Source organism: Mobula hypostoma, chromosome X1 (assembly GCF_963921235.1).
Source record: "Mobula hypostoma chromosome X1, sMobHyp1.1, whole genome shotgun sequence".
NCBI classification, from domain to species: domain Eukaryota; kingdom Metazoa; phylum Chordata; class Chondrichthyes; order Myliobatiformes; family Myliobatidae; genus Mobula; species Mobula hypostoma.
The window spans coordinates 10,722,339-10,746,718 of record NC_086128.1 but is presented as its reverse complement, the minus strand read 5'-3'; the positions used below and the strand labels follow the sequence as shown (position 1 = coordinate 10,746,718).

General features: G+C 43.1%; 1 protein-coding gene across 2 annotated transcripts in view; it reads right to left on the bottom strand.

Moving 5' to 3' along the window:
- Window positions 1-7,545: 7,545 nt before the first annotated feature.
- strada (STE20 related adaptor alpha) overlaps window positions 7,546-24,380 on the bottom strand; it is a 47,450-nt gene continuing 30,615 nt past the window's right edge. For both annotated transcript variants that reach the window (XM_063037488.1, XM_063037489.1), the window contains 4 exons: window positions 21,859-21,963; window positions 12,249-12,490; window positions 8,762-8,804; window positions 7,546-8,195 (listed from right to left, as the gene is read on the bottom strand). In XM_063037488.1, coding sequence (XP_062893558.1) covers window positions 8,043-8,195; window positions 8,762-8,804; window positions 12,249-12,490; window positions 21,859-21,963 — 543 coding nt within the window. In that variant the 3' untranslated portion in view covers window positions 7,546-8,042. The remainder of the gene's footprint in view (window positions 8,196-8,761; window positions 8,805-12,248; window positions 12,491-21,858; window positions 21,964-24,380) is intronic.

Here is a 24,380-nt window from a genome sequence, read left to right as displayed (position 1 = left end):
AATATACACCATGGTCACTCACACAGGCTACTCTGATGGTGTCTCCCATGGTATGGACAAAGGCAACAAGTGCATGGGAATATCACTATGTGTTGGTTCCCCTCCAAGTTGCATACCACCCTGACCTGGAAATATTTCATCAATCCTCTGTCTTTAGTGGAGCACCCCCTCCAACAACCCTGTCCCAGCAGCTGCACCAGAAGGCAGCTCACCAACACCCCTTCAAGAAGAGTTCAGATTCGCTAATAAGTGCTGGTTTTGCACAATGAATAACATTAATGTGCTTGTGTTGCACATCAAAAGCCCTTTGTAAGAACTTCCTGACCTATATTATCTACCAGCAAAATGAGCAGACAGGCAGGCATCTGTGGAAGGGTCTTTGACTTGATGCATTAGTTCTGCTTCATTTTCCACAGATGCTGCCTGACTTGCCAAGTCAGCATTTCCTTTTTTCAAAATTACGTTTCAAAACGATGAACTCAGCAGGTGAAGCTGAAATTTCTTGGAGTCATCAGAGTCTTACAGCATTGAAAGGGTCATTTGAAGTTTGTGCTGACCTTCACGCATATATCTACAGTCCCCACATTTCTAGATTCTCCCACGCAGCCCCACGAGAGGCAATATACTGGAGGAAACTGGAGCACCCTGGGGGAAACCCATATGGCCAACTCCCTGCTGACAGCACTGGGGTCAGACCTAATTGAAGGCTGCTGGAGCTGTGAGACAGTAACACTTAGTGTCTGTGCCTGCTCCTGTTACATAGTGCCTCACCCTTCCAAGCTATTCAGAGGTGGCTGTTGAGGCCAACGTGGGACCTGCAGATGGGCCAGGAGGTAGTCTGCTGGAGGGGTAGGTGGACAGTTTGTGAGGTAGTGTGCTCCTTCCACCATGTGCATGGCCTCTGTCTGCTCTCGATGCATAGGGTTGAGGCTCTCAGTAACATCCTGAAGGTATCACTGAAGGGGATACTAACTTAAGAATAACAAAATCACTTATTCTTGCAGTGAAATTGGAGGATTTTGCAGTGACATTGTTGGTGCTCCCCCCCCCACATGCCTTGATATCCTGTTAAAAATAGTCCACCATGTATCCAGGCCCAAGAGAGATGGGTGTTTTATGACAGCATTTATTAGATATGGCCAGCATCCTTTGAAAAGTCCGGTTATAGACGAGGTTGTGATATTTGTTTGACTAGTCGCTGTAGCTCCATCTGCTGGCTTGAACGATTTATGGTTTGTTTATTTGGGTAATCAGGAGGATACCCAGCTTCTTTCTGTTACTGTTACCTCATCACTAGACTCCAACTCTTTCACCATGTTTGGACCAAGGTTGAGATAGAGTTAGGAGTTTTGTGGTCTTGGCAAAACCGAATTGTGTATTGGTGAGAGTGTGAGATTAAGCATCACTGGAGAAGGACACTTGTGTCCTAGTCTTTGCTGCAACTTAATAAATTAATGGCTGATTGGATTCCTATTTACTTGCAGTGATCTTTTCTGGTTAATCAAGAATTAAGGCTGGTTGGTGGCGCAATGGCATCAGCGCTGGACTCCGGAGCGAAGGCTCCAGCGTTCTAATCCGAGTCGGGCCACCCCCCAGGCACGCTTTCCATCCGTGCCGGGTTGAGCGTTGAGCTAGCCACTCGGCCTCGTAAAAAAAAAAGTATCGAGTCAGGAACGTTCATATCGTGACCCGGTTAATCCGTAAGGAGACCAATCCTGACACCACGCGCCAGGCAAGAATGGCTGACTGTCTGGTACGACACACTAAAACAAAATCAAGAATCCATATATCCCTTCATTGAAACAGTCAAATACTCTGCTTTCCATATTCTTTGAGGAAGCAAATTCCAAAGGCTTAGAGGGGAAACACCTTATCTGTCTTAAATGGGTAGCCCTTTATTTCTTTAAACAAAAACTATGTTTCTAGATTTTCTCACTGGAGAAACTATCATCTCTACAACCATGTTGTCAAGATATCTCAGGATCTGATACATGGCAATCAACTCCCCTCTCACTCATCGAAACTTCAGCAGATACAAGCCTACCATATCCAAACATTCCGATTAAGATGACCTGCCCATTGGAGATACTGGCTTAGTAAATGCTGGACATTTGCAAACAAAACAGAAAACCCTTGAAACGCTCAGCAGATCTAAAAATATCCATGGAAAGTGAGGGTGAGGGAGAAATGGGTAGGTTAACAACAATATTATTGATATGGTGAGTCCAGGGTTGCCATGATGATAATCTGTTGATAGAGCTATGAAGTTTATGTTAATAAGGGGACTCAGAGAATGAGAAAATGGAACATGTAAATGCCATGACAAGCAGGTCAGATATGAAGGAAATGTCCAAAAGATCAGGGAACATTAGTGTAGACAGTTAATATTACAAATGGCTAAACTAGTGGGGAATTGGTCAGCTCTGACAGAAACAGAAAAAGTGAGAACCTTAAATTGTTGAATTTGATATGGAGTATGGAAGTATGTAAAGTGCCCAGAGAGAAAGATGAGATACTGTTCCTTAAGCTTACTAGTGGGCCTTATTACCAATGCAAGAGGCTGCAGATTGTTCAGAGTGGGAGCTGCTGTTTCATCTGAAAGAACTATTTAGGCCCATGTATAATGAGGCACAGACTGGGTAATGGTTTTATGGAGCACCTTTGTGTGGAGGTGACCCTGAACTTCCACTTGCTTGTCAGTTAAATTCTCCATCCTACTCCTTTTGTCTCATTCATCTATTGTCTGTGACTTTCCTAATTAGTTGCTGTTCCCGCATACTAGACACTTGCAAATCACATACTAGGACACCCAGATCCCTCTGCATCAGAGTTCTGCAGTCTCTCACCATTTAGAAAATATACTTTCTTTTTATGTTTCCTGCCAAAATGGACAGCTTAACATTAACCTTCGACAGCTAGATTGATGCTTACTCACTAAACCTAATTACCTTTGTGACCTCCTTACGTTCTGTCACAACTCATGGATTGGAACGGTCCCTTTTTGTCTAGTTAGGCAGTTTTGCAAATTGTTGAATAGATGTAACTATATTGTAACTATTTTGCAACATCTTGACAAAAGGTGAAACTGGTTCTGCCTTGCAGATCTTTATTAGTATAGCTGGAATGCTGTCTTCTCTCAAGATATTTGCTGTATCCAGTGCTCTCAGCCACTTTGTGGTAACACATGGAGTGAGTCATATGGGCCAAAGGTTGGTTTCTGTGATGGAGACCTCCACAGTCAGTCAAGGGGGATCAGCAATGTAGTATCTCGGCTGAACCTTGGTCATTAACACTAAAGAGTCTAGTCATGCTATAATTGAGGATGGAGATACTCTTGAAACCTCCTCCTGAATTGTCCAGTACCATTTATCACTGGATGTGTTTGCCCTGAGGTTCCCCTTCAACTTCTGCCAAGAAAAACAAGCCCAGCTTATCCAATCTCTCCTTACAGCTGAAATGTTAAATCGCAGGAAACATCCTGGTGAATCTCCTCTGCACCCTCCCCAGTGCAATCATATCCTTCCTATAGAACTGTACACAATATTTCATTTGTGGCCAGACATGTTCTATAAAGTTGTACCAAGACTTCCCTGCTCTTAAATGTTATGCTGCAGTTAAAGAAGGCAAACATCTCTTCACCACCATCTTATGTACCTGTGCTGCCACCTTCAGGGATGTTTGGACTTGCACAATAAGATCCTTCTGTTCCAGCATTTTCCCTACCAGTAACATTTGACGAACAGGTCAGTTCCCATTTCCTCCCTTCCTCCTTTCTTAAATAGTGGGGGTCACATTTGCTACCCTCCAATTCACAGGAACAGTTCCAGAATGTGCAGAACTTTGATAGCTCATGAAAACATCCATTACTCCTAAAGTCACCCTTTCAAACACTGTGTTTTACTGTGTCAAACACTGGGATGTTTATTACTGCGCTCAGTACTCGGTGTCGGAGAGCTGATCAGAGTTCGAAGTTTTCGGATGACTCAGAGTCGGATTGTGGTCGGCATGGAAGGGAGAGTTTTTCTTCCTTCTCCCGTCTGCGTGAGATGTGGGACATTCGAGAAACTTTGAACTTTACTGTGCTCACGGACTTCTTCATCAAGTTATGATATTGTTACACTGTTTGTAACTATATGTTATAATTATGTAGTTTTGTCAGTTTTTTTCAGGCTTGGTTTGTCCTGTGTTTTGTGAGATCACACCGGAGGAAATAATATATCATTTCTTAATGCATGCATTACTAAATGACAATAAAAGAGGACTACGTGTCTTCATAATCATAAATCATAAATCATAATTGGGATTTATCAGCCTTCAGACTCAACTTCTTTAGTCTAATCTCTAATGCTTAGTTCCTTCAGTTCCATATTCTCTACACCCTTGAATATCCATCAGACAAGATAGATCCAAAGATAGATTTACTCATTATAAAAATGCATCAGTGTTTGCTTTCACTAGTCTTTTTCCTTTAATATAATCCATTTGGCTGTTTAGCCTTCTGATCAGGGTCACATGCAGCCATGAGAGCAGGTGGACGGTCGTATGAGCAGCTGGTTCATATCACAAGTCCTGGTTATGCGACCACTGAAGGGTATTGATAATGGCTGGGGTCACTTGTCTTGTAAACACTGCCCAGAAGGAGGCAATGGTAAACCACTTCTTTAGAAAAAGTTACCAAGAACAATCATGGTCACAGATGAGAGAAGAATAACAGTGTGAAGGGGTTCTTCCCCACAGGCATTAAAGACAGATGGAAAACCATAAACACCCACATCATATAATGATGATGAGGCCAATATCCATGTACTTTTCAGAATGTCTTTGAAATGCAGTAATTGTTTCTGCCTCTACCACTTCCTCAGGCAGCTCATTCCACATACCCACCACCCTCATGTCAAAAAATTGATTCTTATATCTCTCAGCCTCCCAAACGGCCACATCTGTGCCAGGTACGTCGAGCTGCAGTTCCTTAGGGACCGGGTTAAGGAAATGGAGATGCGCTCAATGAACTTCGTCTGGTCAGGGAGAGTGAGAAGGTGATAGAGAGGAGCTATAGGCAAGTAGTCACATTGGGGCCTCGGGAGACAGATAGGTGGGTAACAGTCAGGAGAGGGAAAGGCAAGAGGCATATACTAGAGAGTACCCCAGTGGCTGCCCCCCCTTAACAATAAGTACTCCTCTTTGAGTACTGTTGGGGGAAGCAACAGTGGCCGCACCTCTGGCACAGAGTCTGGCCCTGTGGCTCAGAAGGGTAGGGAAGGGAAGAGGATGGCAGTAGTGACAGGGGACTCTATAGTTAGGGGGTCAGACAGGCGATTCTGTGGACGCAGGAAAGAAACACAGATGGTAGTTTGCCTCCCAGGTGCCAGGGTCTGGGATGTTTCTGATCATGTCCACGATATCCTGAAGTATGAAGGTGAACAGCCAGAGGTCATGGTACATATTGGTACCAATGACATAAGTAGGAAAAGGGAGGAGGTCCTGAAAACAGACTACAGGGAGTTAGGAAAGAAGTTGAGAAGCAGGACCTCAAAGGTAGTAATCTCAGGATTACTGCCTGCGCCACGCGACAGTGAGTACAGGAATAGAGTGAGGCGGAGGATAAATGTGTGGCTGAGGGATTGGAGCAGGGGGCAGGGATTCGGATTTCTGGATCATTGGGACCTCTTTTGGGGCAGGAGTGACCTGTACAAAAAGGACGGGTTGCACTTGAATCCAAGGGGCCAATAGCTTGGCAGGAAGGTTTGTTAAGGCTATTGGTGAGAGTTTAAACTATAATTGCTAGGGGGTGGGAACCAAACTGAAGAGACGGAGGAAGAGGCAGTTGGCTCACAAATAGAGAAAGCTTGGAGACAGTGCGAGAGGGAGGATAGGCAGGTGATAGAGAAGGGACGCACTCAGAGATGTGTCTTTTTCAATGCGAGGATTATCATGAACAAAGCAGATGAGCTTAGAGCATATGTCAGTACTTGGAGCTGTGATATTGTGGCCATTTCTTGGATGGCTCAGGGGCAGGAGTGGCTACTTCAAGTGCCAGGCTTTAGATGTTTCAGAAAGGACACAGAGGGAGGCAAAATAGGTGGGGGCGTGACCCCACTTGGAGTAGTGTGCTCAGTTCTGGTTACCTCACTACAGGAAGGATGTGGGAACTATTGAAAGGGTACAGAAGAGATTTACGAGAATGTTGCCTGGATTGGGGAGCATCCGTTACGAGAATTGGTTGAGTGAACTTGGCCTTTTCTCCTTGGAGTGATGGAGGATGAGAGGTGACCTGATAGAGGTGTATAAGATGATGAGAGGCATTGATTGTGTGGATAGTCAAAGGCTTTTTCCCAGTGCTGATATGGCTAACACGCGAGGGCACAGTTTTAAGGTGCTTGGAAGTAGGTACAGAGATGTCAGGGGCAAGTTTTTTTTACGCAGAGAGTGATGAGTGCGTGGAATGGGCTGGCAGTGATGGTGGTGGAGGCAGATACAATAGGGTCTTTTAAGAGACTCCTGGGTAGGTACATGGAGCTCAGAAAAATAGAGGGCTATGGGTAACCCTGGGTAATTTCTAAAGTAAGTACATGTTCGGCACAGCATTGTTGGCCGAAGGGTCTGTATTGTGCTGTAGGTTTTCTATGTTTCCTTTGAATTTCTGCCTTCTCACATTGAACCTCTGTCCTCTAGGTTGAGACCACAGGAAAAGTCTATTGATCCCATCTATGCCCCTCAATCTCATAAACCCGCATCTGGTCACCCCTTAATTGACATCTTCATGAGAAAAAACCTGGCCTATTCAGTCTCTGTGTAGTTAAAGCCCATCATTTCAAGCACATTCTAGTGAATCGCTCTGTACTTACCATTCATGTAGCACAGTGAGAACCGTACACATTACTTCAAGTACGGTTTAAATGGTGCTTTGCACAGCTGCTTCCGCACAGTTGTTGTTCTTAGAGCCGGATACTTTGGTTAGGCCAAAACCATGTCTAGTGGCTGACATTGTTCCCAGCGGCTTCCTGGAGTTGTCACATGGCAAAGAGCATGCCCACCATGTCTCTGGATGGATGGAAATTGCACTGATTCGGGGAGCAGCTCTTTGATCACTGGGAGGAAGCAGTTAAGGAGGACCTGGGCAATGACCTTCTCTGTGATGACCCCTCTGTGCTTATCAAAATTGAAAATGGTCACAATTACATTTTCAAGGTCTCCAGAACATTATTCTCTTCCCAGATAGAGGAGATCAGACTGTGGTTATAAGATCATAGATTAAATTGAAATTTTAGCAATGATCACAGTCACTAATCACCCATACACATATTCCTTTGTGCCCATTTAACCTCTGCTCTTGCTTGATGGTTCTGAAGTGCTGTATTAGGTGATGCAGTCTGCTGAGTGAGGATGTTCCTTGAATGGATTCTAACCCTTTGAAAACTTAACTGTTGGGATCCAACATCAGTAGGCAGTGAAAGTCTTAGCTGACCCTAATGGTAGCTTCTCACTGGCTAAGGTTCAATTGCTTAAGTTATAGAAGCTGTACACATGGTGTAGTACATAAAGATTGCACACAGAAGTAACCAAATGAGACTTTAATATTGATTCCTCTGAATAAATAACAATTCAGGTACAAAGGGATTTCATGTAAGGTAACAAAATGGCAAACTTTTCACGCTCTCAGAGTGATAGGAGAGATGAAGGACAGTATTTCTATTGGCAATGGATTCCACAACAATGTAGGTTTTCAAGTGGGAATATTTCTGGGTTTGAGAACTGTCTCTAAATTCATGGAAACCAGAGGAAAGATGCAGCTGGTACAGTAACAGAGCGGCAATGATTTGATCTGAAATCTCAAGTATTCAAGTAACTCAATGCAGGTGGTGGTCCCTTATCCACCTGAGCTGGTTTGATGTACACTGTTGTTATTATTCATCTTTCATCAGTGCTACACATCGCTGGATTCCAGCTAATGCCTGTAAATCAGCGAAACTGCCATTTTACATAAAAAATACAAATAAAGACCATTGGCATCACCAGACCCAGTTTCAGCAATGGGTCCACTTTCAGAAGTCCCAGTCTTCCACCTCCAGTTGTTCCAGGCTGGACACGAGCCCTGTCATCCCTTGCAACTCGTGTGAGTGAGCGCCTTCCAGGTCTGCCATAGGAGTGACTGGTCGGAGTAGATCAGGAAGCACCTCCACCACGCGGAGCTTCAGCTTGAAGAACAGAGAACGGAGTCAGTGGTCTGCCACAGTTCCAGCAAATGGCTGGAGTTTAATGATTAGACATCATGGATGGCAGATAACCTGATGAAACTACTTCAGCAAACCCTCCCTCCTCTAATCCTTCACACTGAAATCCCTTATTTACTTTATATAGAGGTTTAAATTCAGAAACTGCTGTTGTTTTGACAGAGTCACAGAAGTTAGATTTACTCTTCAGTGTGTTAAAAATAAACACAAGTAGCTGGAGACCCCATTAACCCAGAAAACAATACCCTGTCTAATTATCCATTAAAATAAGAGAACAATTTGTAAGCGTGTCCCAACTCCATCATCTCTCCAATAACACCTTCATCACCTTCCCTCCTCCAGCCTCCCATTTTACATCCCAAGGAGATGCACTGACAGTAGTCCATCAAAACTCCCGTTATTATGGCTGAGCCCTAAATTAACACTAAATAATTAGAACCCTAGGTCTGTGGAGGCAGAGTGAGCGCTGGGATAGGAATAATTGAGGAAGACAGTTTCTTTTACTAATAACCTTGAGGCCATATACATACCTGCTTGACAAATGAATGATTTAGTAATGCACTGGCAGAGGGTCTAAGAAGAATAAAGGGAAGTGTCAGAGGATTGAAGCAAACAGAATCAATTGTAGCAATATTACAATGGAAGAGCTACACGGTTACATTGATAAAATGGCCCCCCCAACAGTACAGTTGATAAATATGAGTAATAATCACATCAGGTCAAAATATGTACAACATAACAAGAAGCAGCAGTATGTCTGCTCTGCCATTCAGCAAAATCGTTGCTGATCTTTGCCTTTCCTGTATTTATCATGTCCCTTCACATAGTCAACTTACTGATTTACCACTCCCTGGTCCCTGGACAGATGTAGATACTTTCTTTTGAAGTGTTGCTGCTTTCCCTTCATAGTCCAGAGTACCACTTAGTTTGGAATAATCAGCAAACTTTGATATATTGTGAGTGTGCCCTCATCTAAATCACTGATACAAGTTGTGAGCAATGGGTGGCCTCAGAACTGATCCGTGTCACACCCAATAGTCACAGCCTCCCAAACATTGCCACTTTAGTTCTCGTCCGTTTTATGAGGAATCTCATCCATCTGATAACCATTCTTCAATCTATGCCACGTATTATCCCCGTTACCTAGCGTGCACTCTACCATGTATGCCACGTTATCAAAGGCCACAGGGAAGTCCAAATACATCACCACAGCTGGTTCTATCTATTCTGCTCAACACAGCCAAGAAACATTCCCTTTCATGTTGGCTCTGATCCGTCATATTATTTTTTCCAAATGCCGTATAACCAATTCCTTCATAATAAAACCAACGTTCTCCTATTTCTGATGTCAGGCTAACACATCGATTCCTTTGCATTTTCTCTCCTTTTCATAAATAGTTGCAGTTATACTGTATTTGCCACCTCGCATCTGTATGAAACCTTTTTGAATCTGTGGAATTTTGGAAGATAACAACTGGTGTATCCATTCCCTCCCTGGAAAGTACTGAGGAATAGAAGGACCTTGGTGTGCAAGTCCAAAAATCCTTGAAGGTTACGGCACAGGTAGATACCATGGAGACTCAACTGAAATACTGCATGCGGTTCTGATCATCACAGTATAGGAAAGATGTAATAGTGCTGGAGAGGATGCAGAGGAGATTTCCCCACTATGTTGCCTGGGTGGAGTGTTTCAGTATTGAGTGGTTGGGTAGGCTACGTTTGTTTTCCCTGGAAGTGAAGGAAAACATGATTGAGGTTTAAGGATATGAGGAAGAGAGATAGGATTGGTTGCAGGAAACTTTACCCTTAGAGGTGAACAAGAGGACATAGTTGTAGGGTAAGGGGCAAGACATTTAGAGGGGATCTATTCTTTAATTGCCAGGAATCACTTGCGTTTGTAGTTATTGTGATCTAGTTCTCATCAACATAAGCCAACTCATAATTCAGTAGTTTGCTTTAAGATTAAGTCAAATCACTTTTAATCCTTGTATAAGATTTTTATAATATAATCACTGTTCCTTAAAGTCTCCCTCTCCCATTGCACCACTTCTAAAATAGACTGTTACCACACTGCAATACACACAAAATGCTGGAGGAACTCAGCAAGCCAGGCACGGCCTATGGAGGGGAATAAACAGTTGATGTTTCAGGTGAGACTTTTCATCAGAAATCAAGTTACTTCATTACTGCCTTAATATTCTGATGTAGAAAACTGTTCTTTTACAATCTACTTGACACTTAAAATCCTTTCTCTGCATCTCAATAATGAAGCCGCTTAAGCTGGAGGGGAAGAGGAGGAGGAATGACAAATAACAAAGTCAACCCGGAACAACATTGCAAACACGAGGAATTCTGCAGATGCTGGAAATTCAAGCAACACACATCAAAGTTGCTGGTGAACGCAGCAGGCCAGGCAGCATCTCTAGGAAGAGGTACAGTTGACGTTTCAAGCCAAGACCCTTCGTTAGTCCTGACGAAGGGTCTCGGCCTGAAACGTCGACTGTACCTCTTCCTAGAGATGCTGCCTGGCCTGCTGCGTTCACCAGCAACTTTGATGTGTGTTGCCAGAACAACATTGGACTTGTTAATGGAGAGTGTTTGCAGGGAAATATTGTGGCTCATATACAGGGGATTGGCCAGCTGACAATGATACATTTCAAACTGTGACAAGGCAGGGACAGTGTAGGTTATTGCCTCAGTCTACTATCAGTTGAGACTAGTCAAACTAGTCAATTTAACAAACCCAGCAGTGTATAAATAAAGGCTAGGACAATCTGGCTGCACATCATAGCAACGTTGGCATCTTGTCACTCTGTTACACCAGTCCCACCGACATAAAACTATAACCAATTATTACGATCTTCGCATTGGAACTACAGTACTGTGCTAGGGTACCTAGACTTTTGCACAGTACTGTATTTGTTGAGGTGGAGTGGAGAGTGAGTTTTTAAATCTGGCGGGAGCAAACAATGACCGGGAATGTTGAGGGTGGAGCACCGCAGGAGGGGTGTGGGACAGGTGGCAGAGAAGGAGTGCCAGGGGCAGGGGACAGTGTGGGTGCAAACACACCCAATTCTAAAACACCAGGCAAGGTCATTTGATTCCAAACAATTGGTCTATTGATCTTTACACAATGTCTTTCTGGTGCTTCCCCATCCCTCCCCTCTCCCTTCCCCTTTTCTCAACCAGTATACCCATATCCATGTCCCCTTCCAAATCTCAGTCCACAATAGAGACCTATATCAGAATCAGGTTTATCATCACTCATATAGGTCATGAATTTTGCTTTTTTTGTGGCAGTACTACATTGCAATACAAAAAAAACTACAGTACTGTGCAGAAGTCTTAGGCACCCTCGCAATATATAGGGTTGAAACAAATGGCCTCTCAACTGTGTTCAAATTCAGTTTAGACTGATGATAGAAATTTCCTCTCTCCTGGTTCTCTTGCATCACAGGATTCTATTTAATTTGCTGGGTATTTCTAAAGTTTTGTTGAATTTCGTATTTCCAGTAGCTACTGAGTTCTGAATCTCACATTTCCAGCATTGTGTTCTCTATCCACTCTCTTTTGCTCATTCAACTCATCCATAACTCTTTCAATGAGAGTAGGCAAATCAGCAAGTCTTTCCCAGCCTCGCTCATTCTATCTCTCTCATTCTCCATTTTCCTTTGCTCTTTCTACCCTTTCCTGCAATTTTTCCCAATTCTAAGATCATTAACCTGAAATGTTAACTGCTTTCTCACCACAGATGCACCCTGATCTGATGAATATTTTCAACATTTTTTTTGCTTTTATTTGTGATTGCAAGATGATCGTTAATCAAAGGTGCTTAGCAATGTGGGTATCTGGAATTATCAACGCCTTGAGAAACTAAACAGTCTTATTCCATCCCTGTGAATAACTTTCATGCCATGGCGTTAGCAGCACAGGATGCTTTTCATATATTGGCTCATTAAGTGAACAACATTCAACCCTGTACTAACCAACAGCAACCCATTTTCACAAAGAACATACCTCTGCTCAGGCTCCCGTTGTAAGCACAACTCCACAAAATTGTGGAAGAGCCTGGAGAAAGTCCTGTTGTATGGATGCTGCACTTGTTCACCGTTCGTTGTTCGTATGCCACAAGTGGCAGAGCTCTCAACGATGCCCGAGTCCACTGCTGATTGAGAGTTAGTCATCATGAGCTCTTCCTCGGGGATTGTTGTAGTGTCCAGTAGGCAGGGCACTGTACCATTCAGCTTCTCCAGCAGCATCTTAAAGAGTGAATCAAAGTGAATTAGAACAGTTTTTGTCATCTAAATCCTATGAAAAAAAGTGAAACTGGTCACATTTAAGTGATCCAAAGAAACAATCACAAATCATTAAAAATAGCTGTCATTTTACACCCACAATCAAAAGTTCAAAGTAAATTATCAAAGTATTATACATTACCATATACTTACTTGAGATTCATTTTCTTGCAGGGATTTACAGGAAAAATATTACAATAGAATTTACAAAAAGCTATATCTAAACAAAGACTTGACAACCAATGTGCAAAAGAAGACAAATTGTGCAAGTAAAAAAATATGAGTTGTAAAGAGTCCTTGAAGGCGAGTTTGAATTTGAAAATGTGTCTACATTTGAAAATGAGTAAAGGTCAGCACTGGAGAAAAAATACTGACTACATGAATGGGAGATTGCCTATACATACTAGTTTTCATTTTCTCCCCCACCCCACCTTCATGACCACATTATTCCCCACAGTGCAAGGGGCTGTATTTTGGAAGGTCAAAGGCAAGGGGAAAGTATACAGTAGATGGAAGGACCCATTAATGTACAGAAGGATCCTGGGTGGCAAGTCCATAACTCCCCTAAGATAACAACACAAGTAGATAGGGTAGTAAAGAAGGTACATGGAAAGCTTGTCTTCATTAGTTGGGGCACTGAGTATAAAAGCTGGTAAGTCATGTTGAAACTAAGGACACATTTGGATCATTGTGTGCAGATATATTCACTGTGTTACAGGAAGGATGTAGGGCTTTGGAAAAAATGCACGAGAGGTTTACCAGGATGTTGCCTAGATTGGAGAGTATTAGATGCAACGGAAAGGTTGGACAAACCTGGATTAACATCACTGGAGCATAGGAATCAAAATCAAATAATATCACTGGCATATGTTGTGAAATTTGTTGTTTTGTGGTAGCAGTACATTGCAATACATAATAATAAAAAAACCATGTTACAATAAGTATATTTAAAAAAAATTAAATAAGTAGTGCAAAAAGAGAGGAAAAAGTGAAGGAGTGTTCATGGGTTCATGTCCATTCAAAAATCTGATGGTTCTGGCCATAACCAATCTCCCAAAGCACTTCATCACAGCAGATGTGAGTGCCACTGGGCGATAGTCGTTGAGGTAGCTCATCCTGCTCTTCTTGGGCACTGGTATTATTGTCAATCTTTTGCAGCAGGTGGGACCTCCGACTGCAGCAGTGAGAGATTGAAGATGTCTTTGAACGCTCCCGCCAGTTGGTTGGCACAGCTTTTCAGAGCCCTAACAAGTACACCATCAGGGACTGACACCTTGCGAGGGTTCACTTTCATGAAAGATGTTTTGACATCGGCCTCTGAGACAGAGATCACAGGGTCACCAGACACTGCAGGGATTTGCACAGGCATAGCTTTATTCTCACTTTTAAAGCGTGCATGTCCCTCTGGTACAGCAATGTTAAGCTGAGGCCTTCAATTTAATTTTACACAGACTGTGTATTTGTCAGGATAGTTGCGAGTGGGAGTCTAAGGCCTCTGAATTTCAGTCGTACCTGTCGACACAATGCACTTTCCCGCTAACATGAGGAAATCTGCAGATGCTGGAATTTCAAGCAACACACATCAAAGTTGCTGGTGAACACAGCAGGCCAGGCAGCATCTCCAGGAAGAGGTACAGTAGACGTTTCGGGCCGAGACCCTTCGTCAGGACTCTCCCCGCTTCCGTTTTCTTAAACCCAAGTCTACAGTCCGGGAACTGCCAAATTTTGAATATTGATACATTTTTAAAATGGGTTAAAATGACATTGCTTATCGAAGTACCCATGGCTGGGACTGTGGATTTCAGTTGCAATAGTCCTTTAAGTCCAATGGGAATTGTCAAATAGTTGCAATATTTGACAATTCCCATTGCCATTTATCGGTGTCATCTTAAGGTTGAAGAAAGACCAGATAGAAGCATAGTGGATTCTGGTTAATTGGGACACATAGGGGCCAGTATATTTATGTCCAATTAAATGGCTGCCCCAATAAACTGAAGTTTCATGGAAATAGTTAAAAATGTATAAAATAGACAAACTACCATTTAATTGAGTAACAAATTAAGTATTCAAATGATATACAGAACAAATTAGAATACTAACAATACTGCAACAGTACTGCAGTTCCTAATAGATCAAAGTCCATTTATTATCAAAATATGTATACATTATACAACTTTTTTTTATACAACCTTGAGATTTGTCTTCTAACAGACAGCCACAAAACCCAAAAGAACCTATATAAAACACTCATTTCAGTTCAGGTTCAGTCACCTCGATGTGCAGAGAAATAAAAACACATCACGCCCATAAAAAAAGTGAAAGAACCCGTAAAACTGTTGAAAACCCAGTGTGCAGAGAAAAGAACACATCATTCAAACAATAACCGCAAGCAAATAGCATTCTGAACTGAAGTTGGCAAAGAAAGTCCTATAGTTGTGGAGCAGAAATCTGACATGGCTCGTCCCTTGCCTCAGGCCCTGATATCCCGACCTTTTCAATTTGGCCTGGTGCTTAATTTGACGTCCAAACATCAGGTTAAATTGCCTTGATACGCTCTGGGGCCAGGACCTCGTGATGCAGTTTGGCCTTTAGCCGACCTTTCTGATCCAGCATGGCATTTGTCTTCTCCATCCGAACATCGGGTTCAATTGCCTCGTTGTGCTCTGGTGCATGGACCCCGCCACCTCGATTTAGCCTGAAACCAATCTTTACGATTCGGCCCTGTGCTCAAGTCTCCGTCCAAACATCAGGTTCAGTCACCTCAATATGCTCTGGAGCCTGGACCCTGTGCCTCAGTTTAGCTTGTAACCGACCTTTCAGATTTGGCATGGCGCTTAAATTGATCAAACTTCGGGTCTTGGCCACGGGCTGCCGACCCAGTCCTGCCACATCAAATTGCCTTCAAGTCCAAAGGGAAGTTACAGACTATTACTTGCGATGACTGCTTGCCAGAAGTGTGATTAACAATGTTTTCCTTGTTTCATTAGTCACTAGACAGAAGTTGCTGAGGTTCACCAGTGCCATCTAAAACCAGAAGGCCAGAGGACTTCATCCACATAAGTATTCATCTGCTCTGTACACTGCCATGTTCGACTGACTGAACAAAATCAGCAGAGACCTAGTGAAGATTCATACAATGCTTGACGATTGCATCCTCCTTCATTGTGACATTCAAACGCTTACAACTGACGCTATTTAAAACCTGTTCACCGTGATATATGTGAGTGATGATAAAGCTGATTCTGATATGGGTTTCTATTGTGGACTGACAAATGGGAAGGAGACAGGGAGATGGGAAAAAATGGTTGGGAAAAGGGGAAGGGAGAGGGTAGGTAGTGGGAAGCACCGGAGATAAATTCTGTAAAGATCAATAAACTATTTGTTTAGAATCAAATGACTTTGTCTGGTGTCCCAGGGCTGGGTGTGTCTGCAGTATCCACAGCCACAATACCCTCGCCCCCGGCACACCTTCTCTGTCACCTGTCCCAAACCTCTCCCGCAGTGCTCCACCCTCAACATTCCCAACATCCTTTGCTCCCACCATCAAACTCACTCTCCGCTCCATATTGACAAACATAGTACTGTGTAAAAGTCTTAGCTGCCTGAGCTATATATGTGTGCCTAAGACTTTTATACAGTACTGTACATAGGGTAGACAGTCAGTCTTTTCCCAGCATGGTTATCAAATAATAAAGGCATGTTTAAAGTAAGAGGATGAAGGTTTTAAGATTTAAGAGGCAAAGGTTTGTTCTTTTATATAATACAAATGATAGTAGCTACATGGTGTGGGCATGTGGCCAAGTAGGTAAGGCATTGGACTAGCGACCTGAAGGTCGTGAGTTTGAGCCCCAGCCGAGGCAACGTGTTGTGTCCTTGAGCAAGGCACTTAATCACACATTGCTCTGCGACGACACTGGTGCTAAGCTGTATGGGTCCTAATGCCCTTCCCTTGGACAACATTGGTGTCGTGGAGAGGAGAGACTTGCAGCATGGGCAACTGCTGGTCTTCCAGACAACCTTGCCCAGGCCTGCGCCCTGGAGAGTGAAGACTTTCCAGGCGCAGATCCATGGTCTCGCAAGACTAACGGATGCCTTAAATTAAAGTAGCTACATGCCAATGGAAGAAACGATAGCAACATTTAAACAGATTTAGGCCGATACATGAAGAGGTAGGAATGAGAGGAATGCGAACTTGTGCAGGCAGATGGATTAGTTAGATTGACATCATGGTTGATGTGGACATGGTGGACCAAAGAACCTGTTCATGTTGTTCGATGTCCTATCCCTAATACAGTGTCGTATAAAATCAACTGGTTTATATTTATATCATTTGGATATTCCAATTTTATTTTGATGTTCAGAACACCTTGCGAAAATAACTTGAACATAGAATCAAAAGTATAGGAAAAGGCTATTTGGCTCATTGTATTCATCCGTGGCAAAATGAGCTAATTTTCCAGATTATTTTTCTAGAAGTGCTCATGGATACATTTTTTAAAAATACCGAGAGTTTTGTTTGAGGCAGAGTGTTTCAGATTGCAATAAACCCAACCCAGACTATGGCAGCATTATTGCTGTACTCTAGCCTCTTCCTGTGTGTTCTTCTATGTCAGCATGACCTTTATTTCTTTCTCCCTCAAACACCTAATTCCTCTTAAATACCTCTGTACAATTTGTCTTAACACTCCCCCTGATAATGAATTCTATATTTTCACAGTCCTTTGAGGAATGATTCCAAGGATTAGGGACTTCTTAATTCACTAATTGGTAAGTTGATGGAGAAGAACCTGAGAGGCAGGATTTATGAACATTTGGAGAGGTATAATATGATTAGGAATAGTCAGCATGGCTTTGTCAAAGGCAGGTCATGCCTTACGAGCCTGATTGAATATTTGAGGATGTGACTAAACGCATTGATGAAGGTAGAGCAGTAGATGTAATGTATATGGATTTCAGCAAGGCATTTGATAAGGTACCCCATGCAAGGTTTATTGAGAAAGTAAGGGGACATGAGATCCAAGGGGAAATTGCTTTGTGGATCCAGAATTGGCTTGCCCACAGAAGGCAAAGAGCGGTTGTAGATGGGGCATATTCTGCATGGAGGTCGATCACCAGTGGAGTGCCTCAGGGATCTGTTCTGGGACCCCTTCTCTTCGTGATTTTTATAAATGACCTGGATGAGGAACTGGAGGGATGGGTTAGTAAAGTTGCTGATGACACAAAGGTTGGAGGTGTTGTGGATAGTGTGAAGGGCTGTCAGAGGTTACAGCAGGACATTGATAGGATGCAAAACTGGGCTGAGAAGTGGCAGATGGAATTCAACCCAGATAAGTGTGAGGTGGTTCACTTTGATAGGTCAAATATGATGGCAGAGTATAGTATTAATGGTAAGACTCTTGGCAGTGTGGAGGATCAGAGGGATCTTGGGGTCGGCGTTCATAGGACACTCAACACCTGCACAGGTTGACTCTGTGGTTAAGAAGGCATACGGTGCATTGGCCTTCATCAATCGTGGGATTGAATTTAGGAGACAAGAGGTAATGTTGCAGCTATATAGGACCCTGGTCAGACCCCACTTGGAGTACTGTGCTCAGTTCTGGTCACCTCACTACAGGAAGGATGTGGAAATCATAGAAGGGGTGCAGAGGAGATTTACAAGGCTGATGCTTGGATTGGGGAACATGCCTTATGAGAATAGGTTGACTGAACTCAGACTTTTCTCCTTAGAGTGGCAGAGGATGAGAGGTGACCTGATAGAGGTGTATAAGATGGTGAGAGCCATTGATTGTGTGGATAGTCAGAGGTTTTTTTTCCCAGGGCTGAAATGGCTAACATGAGAGGGCACAGTTTTAAGGTTCTTGGAAGTAGGTACAGTGGAGATGTCAGGGGCAAGTTTTTTTAAAAAAAAAATGCTGAGAGTGGTGAGTCCATGGAACGGTCTGCTGGTAACGGTGGTGGAGGCGGAAATGATAGGGTCTTTTAAGAGACTCCTGGATAGGTACATGGAGCTCAGAAAAATAGAGGGCTATGGGAAACCCTAGGAAATTTCTAAAGTAAGTACACGTTCGGCACAGCATTGTGAGCCGAAGGGCCTGTATTGTTCTGTAGGTTTTCTATGTTTCTATTTTAGTTATGGGGTCTATATGCTGTTCTTTATGGAACAGAGGAGATCGCGAATGGATCTGATTGATATACTTAAAGCTATGCAGAGCACAGGCGAGAAAAATTGTTGGGAGTTGAGTTCAAAAACAAAAGAAACTGAATGAATACGATCTGCAAAAACAAACGTACAAGAAAGAAAAGAAATGCAATGAGTGATTAGGATTTGAAAGGCACTGCCAGAGGGATGCAGACTCAGCTGTAGGTTTCAAAAGGGAGCTGGATAAGTATCTAAAAGAAAAGAATGTGCAGGGTTATGGAGTGAGGATGGGGCAGTTAAACAGGATAGATCTGTACTTGTATGCAGCTGGTAAAGTCTCAACAGATTGAGCAATCTTCCATGCTGTAACCATTCTGTGATGCTGTAGATGCTTCTCCTGAGTTCACAGAATCATAGCAATCACCAAAAAAATTTAGCATAAAGATTGAGGTCGTTTGGCCCATGATGCCTATGCGCATCAAAAAATTAGTCCTCAGGCTAATTTCACCTTCTGGTATCATGTTTGTAGCCTGCAGATCAAAGCTGTTCTCCTGAGAGTCCTCTACTACCTTTCTATTCTGTTCTTTACCCATGCAGACATTCTTCAGAACCATTGTGCCTGTGTCTCCATTATTGCTTTGCAGCCACAGTTTCTCCTGTCCTTTCAGTTACACAGTACACTGCACAGAAATATTTATTTGGATAAAAACACACATAACATAGGGAGCCAGGAGGGCAGGAGCTCTCCAATTTAACTATGAAATAAGTCACCAAATGTATATGGCTTAGCACAAAACTTGTCTGATGAGACCAACCTATGAATGTAGTAGGAGGTTACTGCATATATTTGATGGCAGGGGTACAGTTAGGGGTGGGCAGTAAGACAAGAGAGAAAAGTGCTTCCCAAGCTCCACATGAAAGCTTTCAGCAAATTTTCTTAAATCAATGCACACTCATTATTAGCCTTTCTACAATGGGAAATTGGTCTATCTGCCAGTCTTATACAATCCATTCAACCTCCCCTAAGCCCTCTCTGTTTCCAGCTCACTTTACTCATTCACTGAAAGTGATGACGGCTCTAAACAGCGACTCCTTTACTTGCATCTTCGGACACAGCTCTATTTCCATCTTTAATATCTCTATTTTTCCCTTTCAGGGTTCTTTAGAAGAACCTGACCTGGAGTTACATACTGACTACGGTTCTTTGCGGGAATGGGACCCGTTCTTGGGGTTTCACAACTGGCCGTTGTTCAGCACACCAAATGCTCGCCCTAAGAGTTTGGCTCGCCTTTGGTGGTCTAGGATCTCAGGGCCCTGAGGACGGGTGGATCGAGGGTCAACGTCCTGGACCAGTGGGTCGTGGGAGCTGGAACATCTTTGGCTGTGTACTCAGAGACCTGAGATCTTTGGGCACAGAGCTCGAAAAAAGCAACACAATGGGCTTTTAAAATCGGAAACCAGTGAGTTGTTTATGTTTCCCTCTCACTGTGAAATGGAGACACCTCTTTCTCCCTTATGGGGGAGGGGGAGGGGCAGAGGGGGAGAGGGAGCCTGTGGTATGTCGAATGCCAGGTGAACAATGTAGTCTTTGGAGTATTGCAAGTCTGTGTCTTTACTGTTGCTTTGCTCACGCTTGAGTGCTCAGTGGCGGGTGCCAATGCTTTTTTTGTTGTTGGGGGCGGGGAAAGAGGAGGGATTGTTGCTTGCTGCCGCTTACGCGTGGGAGGGGAGCTGAGGGGGAGACTTTGGGGTTCTAACATTTAACTGTTGTTCATTCTTTGGGGCACTCCTCTGTTTTCGTAGATGGTTGCGAAGAAAAAGCATTTCAGGATGTATATTGTATACATTTCTCTGACATTAAATGCACCTTTGAAACCTTTGAAAATGTGAAAGGTTTATCCTGATGGTATTAACTCCTAATTGTTATATATGAAGCATCAGAAGATAATTACAGGTGAGTTAGACCATTAAATACACCAGATTATTCATCCAGATAAAATTTGTTAACGCCCCTTGGTGTAATCTTTAATGAGGGAAAATTACTTATGGTTCTAATTATTAGGTTTCAGCCTCTATTCAACAATGTTCCAGCTATTTGTCAGTCTTCACACAAACATGAGCTTACTAATAAATCCCAACTTTGCCTTTTACTAGTTAAACTTATTTCCCCTTTGTTCTGGTCAAGGTTAATCTATTTTGCATCCTTTTTTTATATTGTTGTGCAAGATGACTTTTCAAATATCTCCCTTTCTGGTTCAATAGCCCAGGTTTCTCTTGCATTCTCATGCAGCGCTCAGACTGGGATCAGTCTGCATTCCCTCTTTCACCCGAAGCTCTCTGGCATCTCTTCTTGGATAGAATTATGTGTTGCTGCACTGCCTAACTGCCCACAACAGTGTTCACAATCTGCCCTGACTTGTATTCCAGGGATCTCTCTGAATACTTCACCATCCTTCTGACTTTGCAGATTACTGCCCCACCTGCTGGACAATAAGGACAGTCCACTAAAGTTCCAGAGATATGTCCTTTCTCAGCTTGCTCCTTACAGCTTGTAACACATTTGTCTGTACTAAACTTATCTTTCAATGTTCTATGTACTTATATATCGCCCAGCTCCATTTGAGTTTCCTGAGGGTCCTCTCTTCTTACCTCCATTTCCATTCCTCAGAAATGACTACATCATAGCCCTCAAATGTCACATCTCTTTTATATGAATCCACTTCTCATACTCATTAACATATATGATATTTCAACCAATCCTTCATATTAGTCCATCCTGGTCTAGTCTCACTATTATTAGGTTTTGCATTTACAGTTGAAACTATAATTAGAGTTCACTTCATCTCTCAGTGCTTTGCTTGGAAATTTAACTGTTGCTTTTTTTTGTTCTGGAAATTGCTTCTAAATCTAATCAGCCCCCGTAACGGGTCCTAACGTATCTATCTGATTGACAAATAGCATAACCACTGTTAGAAGATGTCATGTTTAAGTTTATAAAATTAAAAGGAAAGGCAATCAGTATTCTTAGACTGAATTAAATTAAATGCACACAAAAAGTTTTAATGCTTATCAATCCATTTTCATCTTTCTTCACCTATTCAGGTTCTACAATAATTACCGGACAACCAGAGTCAAGACATGCAAGGCCGGTGGGGTACTTTGTGTCTTGACAGGTGATGCATAACACCCATACCTGAGTTGCAGGCATATCTTTGAAGGGAACATGTCCATTAGCCAGCTCACACGCAGTGATCCCCAAACTGTAAATATCAGATTTGGCATCGTAACCCTGCAGATTCTGTAGGGAGAAAGGAAAACAGAATTGTAACAGAATTTTAGATATTATGTGCAAATAATATTATTAAAGAACTACACCTCTTTTCCCAAATGGTTGACCATCACTTACCATATGGCTAACCCAGAGTCAGACAGCAGCATTGGCTTTTTCAACTGAGAGGTTTAAGTTCAGACTTCTAATAAGCAAACAGCGACATTAAAGAAAGAGCAACTTCACACAAGAATGAGGACTTAGAGCTTATCAATTTCTCACCACTCATTTCTCAGCCAAAAGCACCCAAATATTTCCAACAGTAATCTAATCTAACTGCCTTGAAACAAGAAATGAATAAAAATTCTTTCTTAAGAGTTTTGGCCAAGGACAGTAGTTGGTTGGGTTATTCAACAGTGGGCAACACCTTTATTGCTAAACTCACATTGTACTCATCCTTTCCCATGTTTGTAACATTCATATCTGCAAACCTCTAATATCTGTGTTCAGTTCCATTTTTGGTCTCCTGTGCTTTCTACATTTTCATTGTTCTGCCATTAATAGACAGACAGTTAACCATCTGTTCCCCAAGCTCTGAACTTTTTTCTTGCTCTCTCACACTTAACCTCTTCAATCCAGGTTTTGCTTGCATATCCTGTTGTCTTATGTCTCAAACAGTGGGAATCGGGATTTTGGCAAGACAATATTTATTGCCCTTATGGAGATGGTGTAAGAGGTAATATATTAGATTGGATGGAAGATGAAGCGACTAACAGGTGTGACGGAAGAGGGTTACAAAAGTACACATAGACTAAGATGTTAACTGTCCTGTGCTGGCACCAGTGGGATCAACAGTTGATCTGCCACCTGTCTTCAGGAGAAAGAGAGATAAGGAAGACAATGGATCAGCATTTGGAAATGTTAATGAAGAGACGAGAGAGTTTAACAGAAGGAGACACCGGACTGAGAACTGTCAAGATCGGCTCCTTTTTGAACCCTGAACTGTTTGAAGTGTGATGGACAGGCGATACCCCAGCAGGGGGATAAAAAGGGACAGGTTCGCTAAGGCAGGAGACACACGACACCACGAGGTAACGAGACCCTGGAAGCGGTGCGCCTCCCACAAGCCGGTGGGAGTTTTTGCCGGGTTCACCGCTGAGGAACGATCGTATCTGAAACAGAGGGGTCACAGTCGGTGACCTCAGAAGACATTACAAAGGGCTCGCCTGAAAGCTGACTGCGAGGAATATCGAAGGTCTGTGTGGAAGCCGTTTTGAATATTCATTCGCTTTCGCCCTCTCTCCTCCCCCCCCCCCCCGTCCACCAGCACGTCGGTGATTACTGTGAACTGAACTGAACTCAATTGAACTGAACTTTGCGTCACTTTGAAACTGGTCATTTACCCCTAGACGACGATAGAGCTTGATTGATCCTATTATCCTAGTTCTGTGTATATGTGTGTTTATCATTGCTGAACTGTTGTATTTATTATCCTTTTGATTAGAGTACTGTGTTGCTTATTTCTTTAATAAAACTTTCTTAGTTCCAGTAATCCAGACTCCAACTGAGTGATCCATTTCTGCTGGTTTGGCAACCCAGTTACGGGGTACATAACATAAGTGGGGTTCTCGTCCGCGATTTTGAACACTAAATTTGGGACGGAGTAAATTGATTGGGTTAAAATTCCCAAAAGAAAGAAAAGGCAAACAGCAGAAATGGAGATTGAGGAATTTCTAAAGGCGCCAAACTTGGAGGCATTAGAGGATGCCAGGAAAGCGGAATTGGCAGCTGTGGCCAAACAGTTGAATCTTGTTAAGGGGAAGTCGACAATGAGGAGAGAGGAGATACACAGAGCTATCGTAGAGCACTATGTCTCTAAAGGTGTGTTTCCCCAAGGGGAGCTGGAGGTGGTGTCTATTGAAAAACCTGCTGGAGACGCGGTACAGGTGCAGCTTGAAAAACTGAGACTCGAGCACGAGTTCCGGGTCCGGCAGCTAGAACATGAAGAGAGACGGTTAGAACGACAGCAAGAAGAGAGAGAGAGGCAGTTGAAGCGATAAGAGAAACAGAGGGAAAGGGAATTCGAGCTGGAGAGGTTAAAGATGATGGCAGAGCAGGGGCCCATGCCGAACCAAGGTGGAGGGCTCAGGGCGACCCAGGTGGTTAGGCTGGTTCCCCCATTTGACGATACCGATGTGGATCGGTACTTTCTCCATTTCGAAAAAGTTGCTACAAGTCAGGACTGGCCGAGGGATAAGTGGGCTGTTTTGCTTCAGAGTGTACTAAAAGGGAAAGCCCAACAAGCTTACTCGGCTTTGTCTGCGGAAGATGCCCAGAGGTATGAGGTGGTGAAAGAGGCCATCCTCAGGATTTATGAGTTGGTCCCGGAGGCATACCGGCAGAGGTTCCGGAATGCGAGGAAGCAGTGGGACCGCACGTATCTAGAG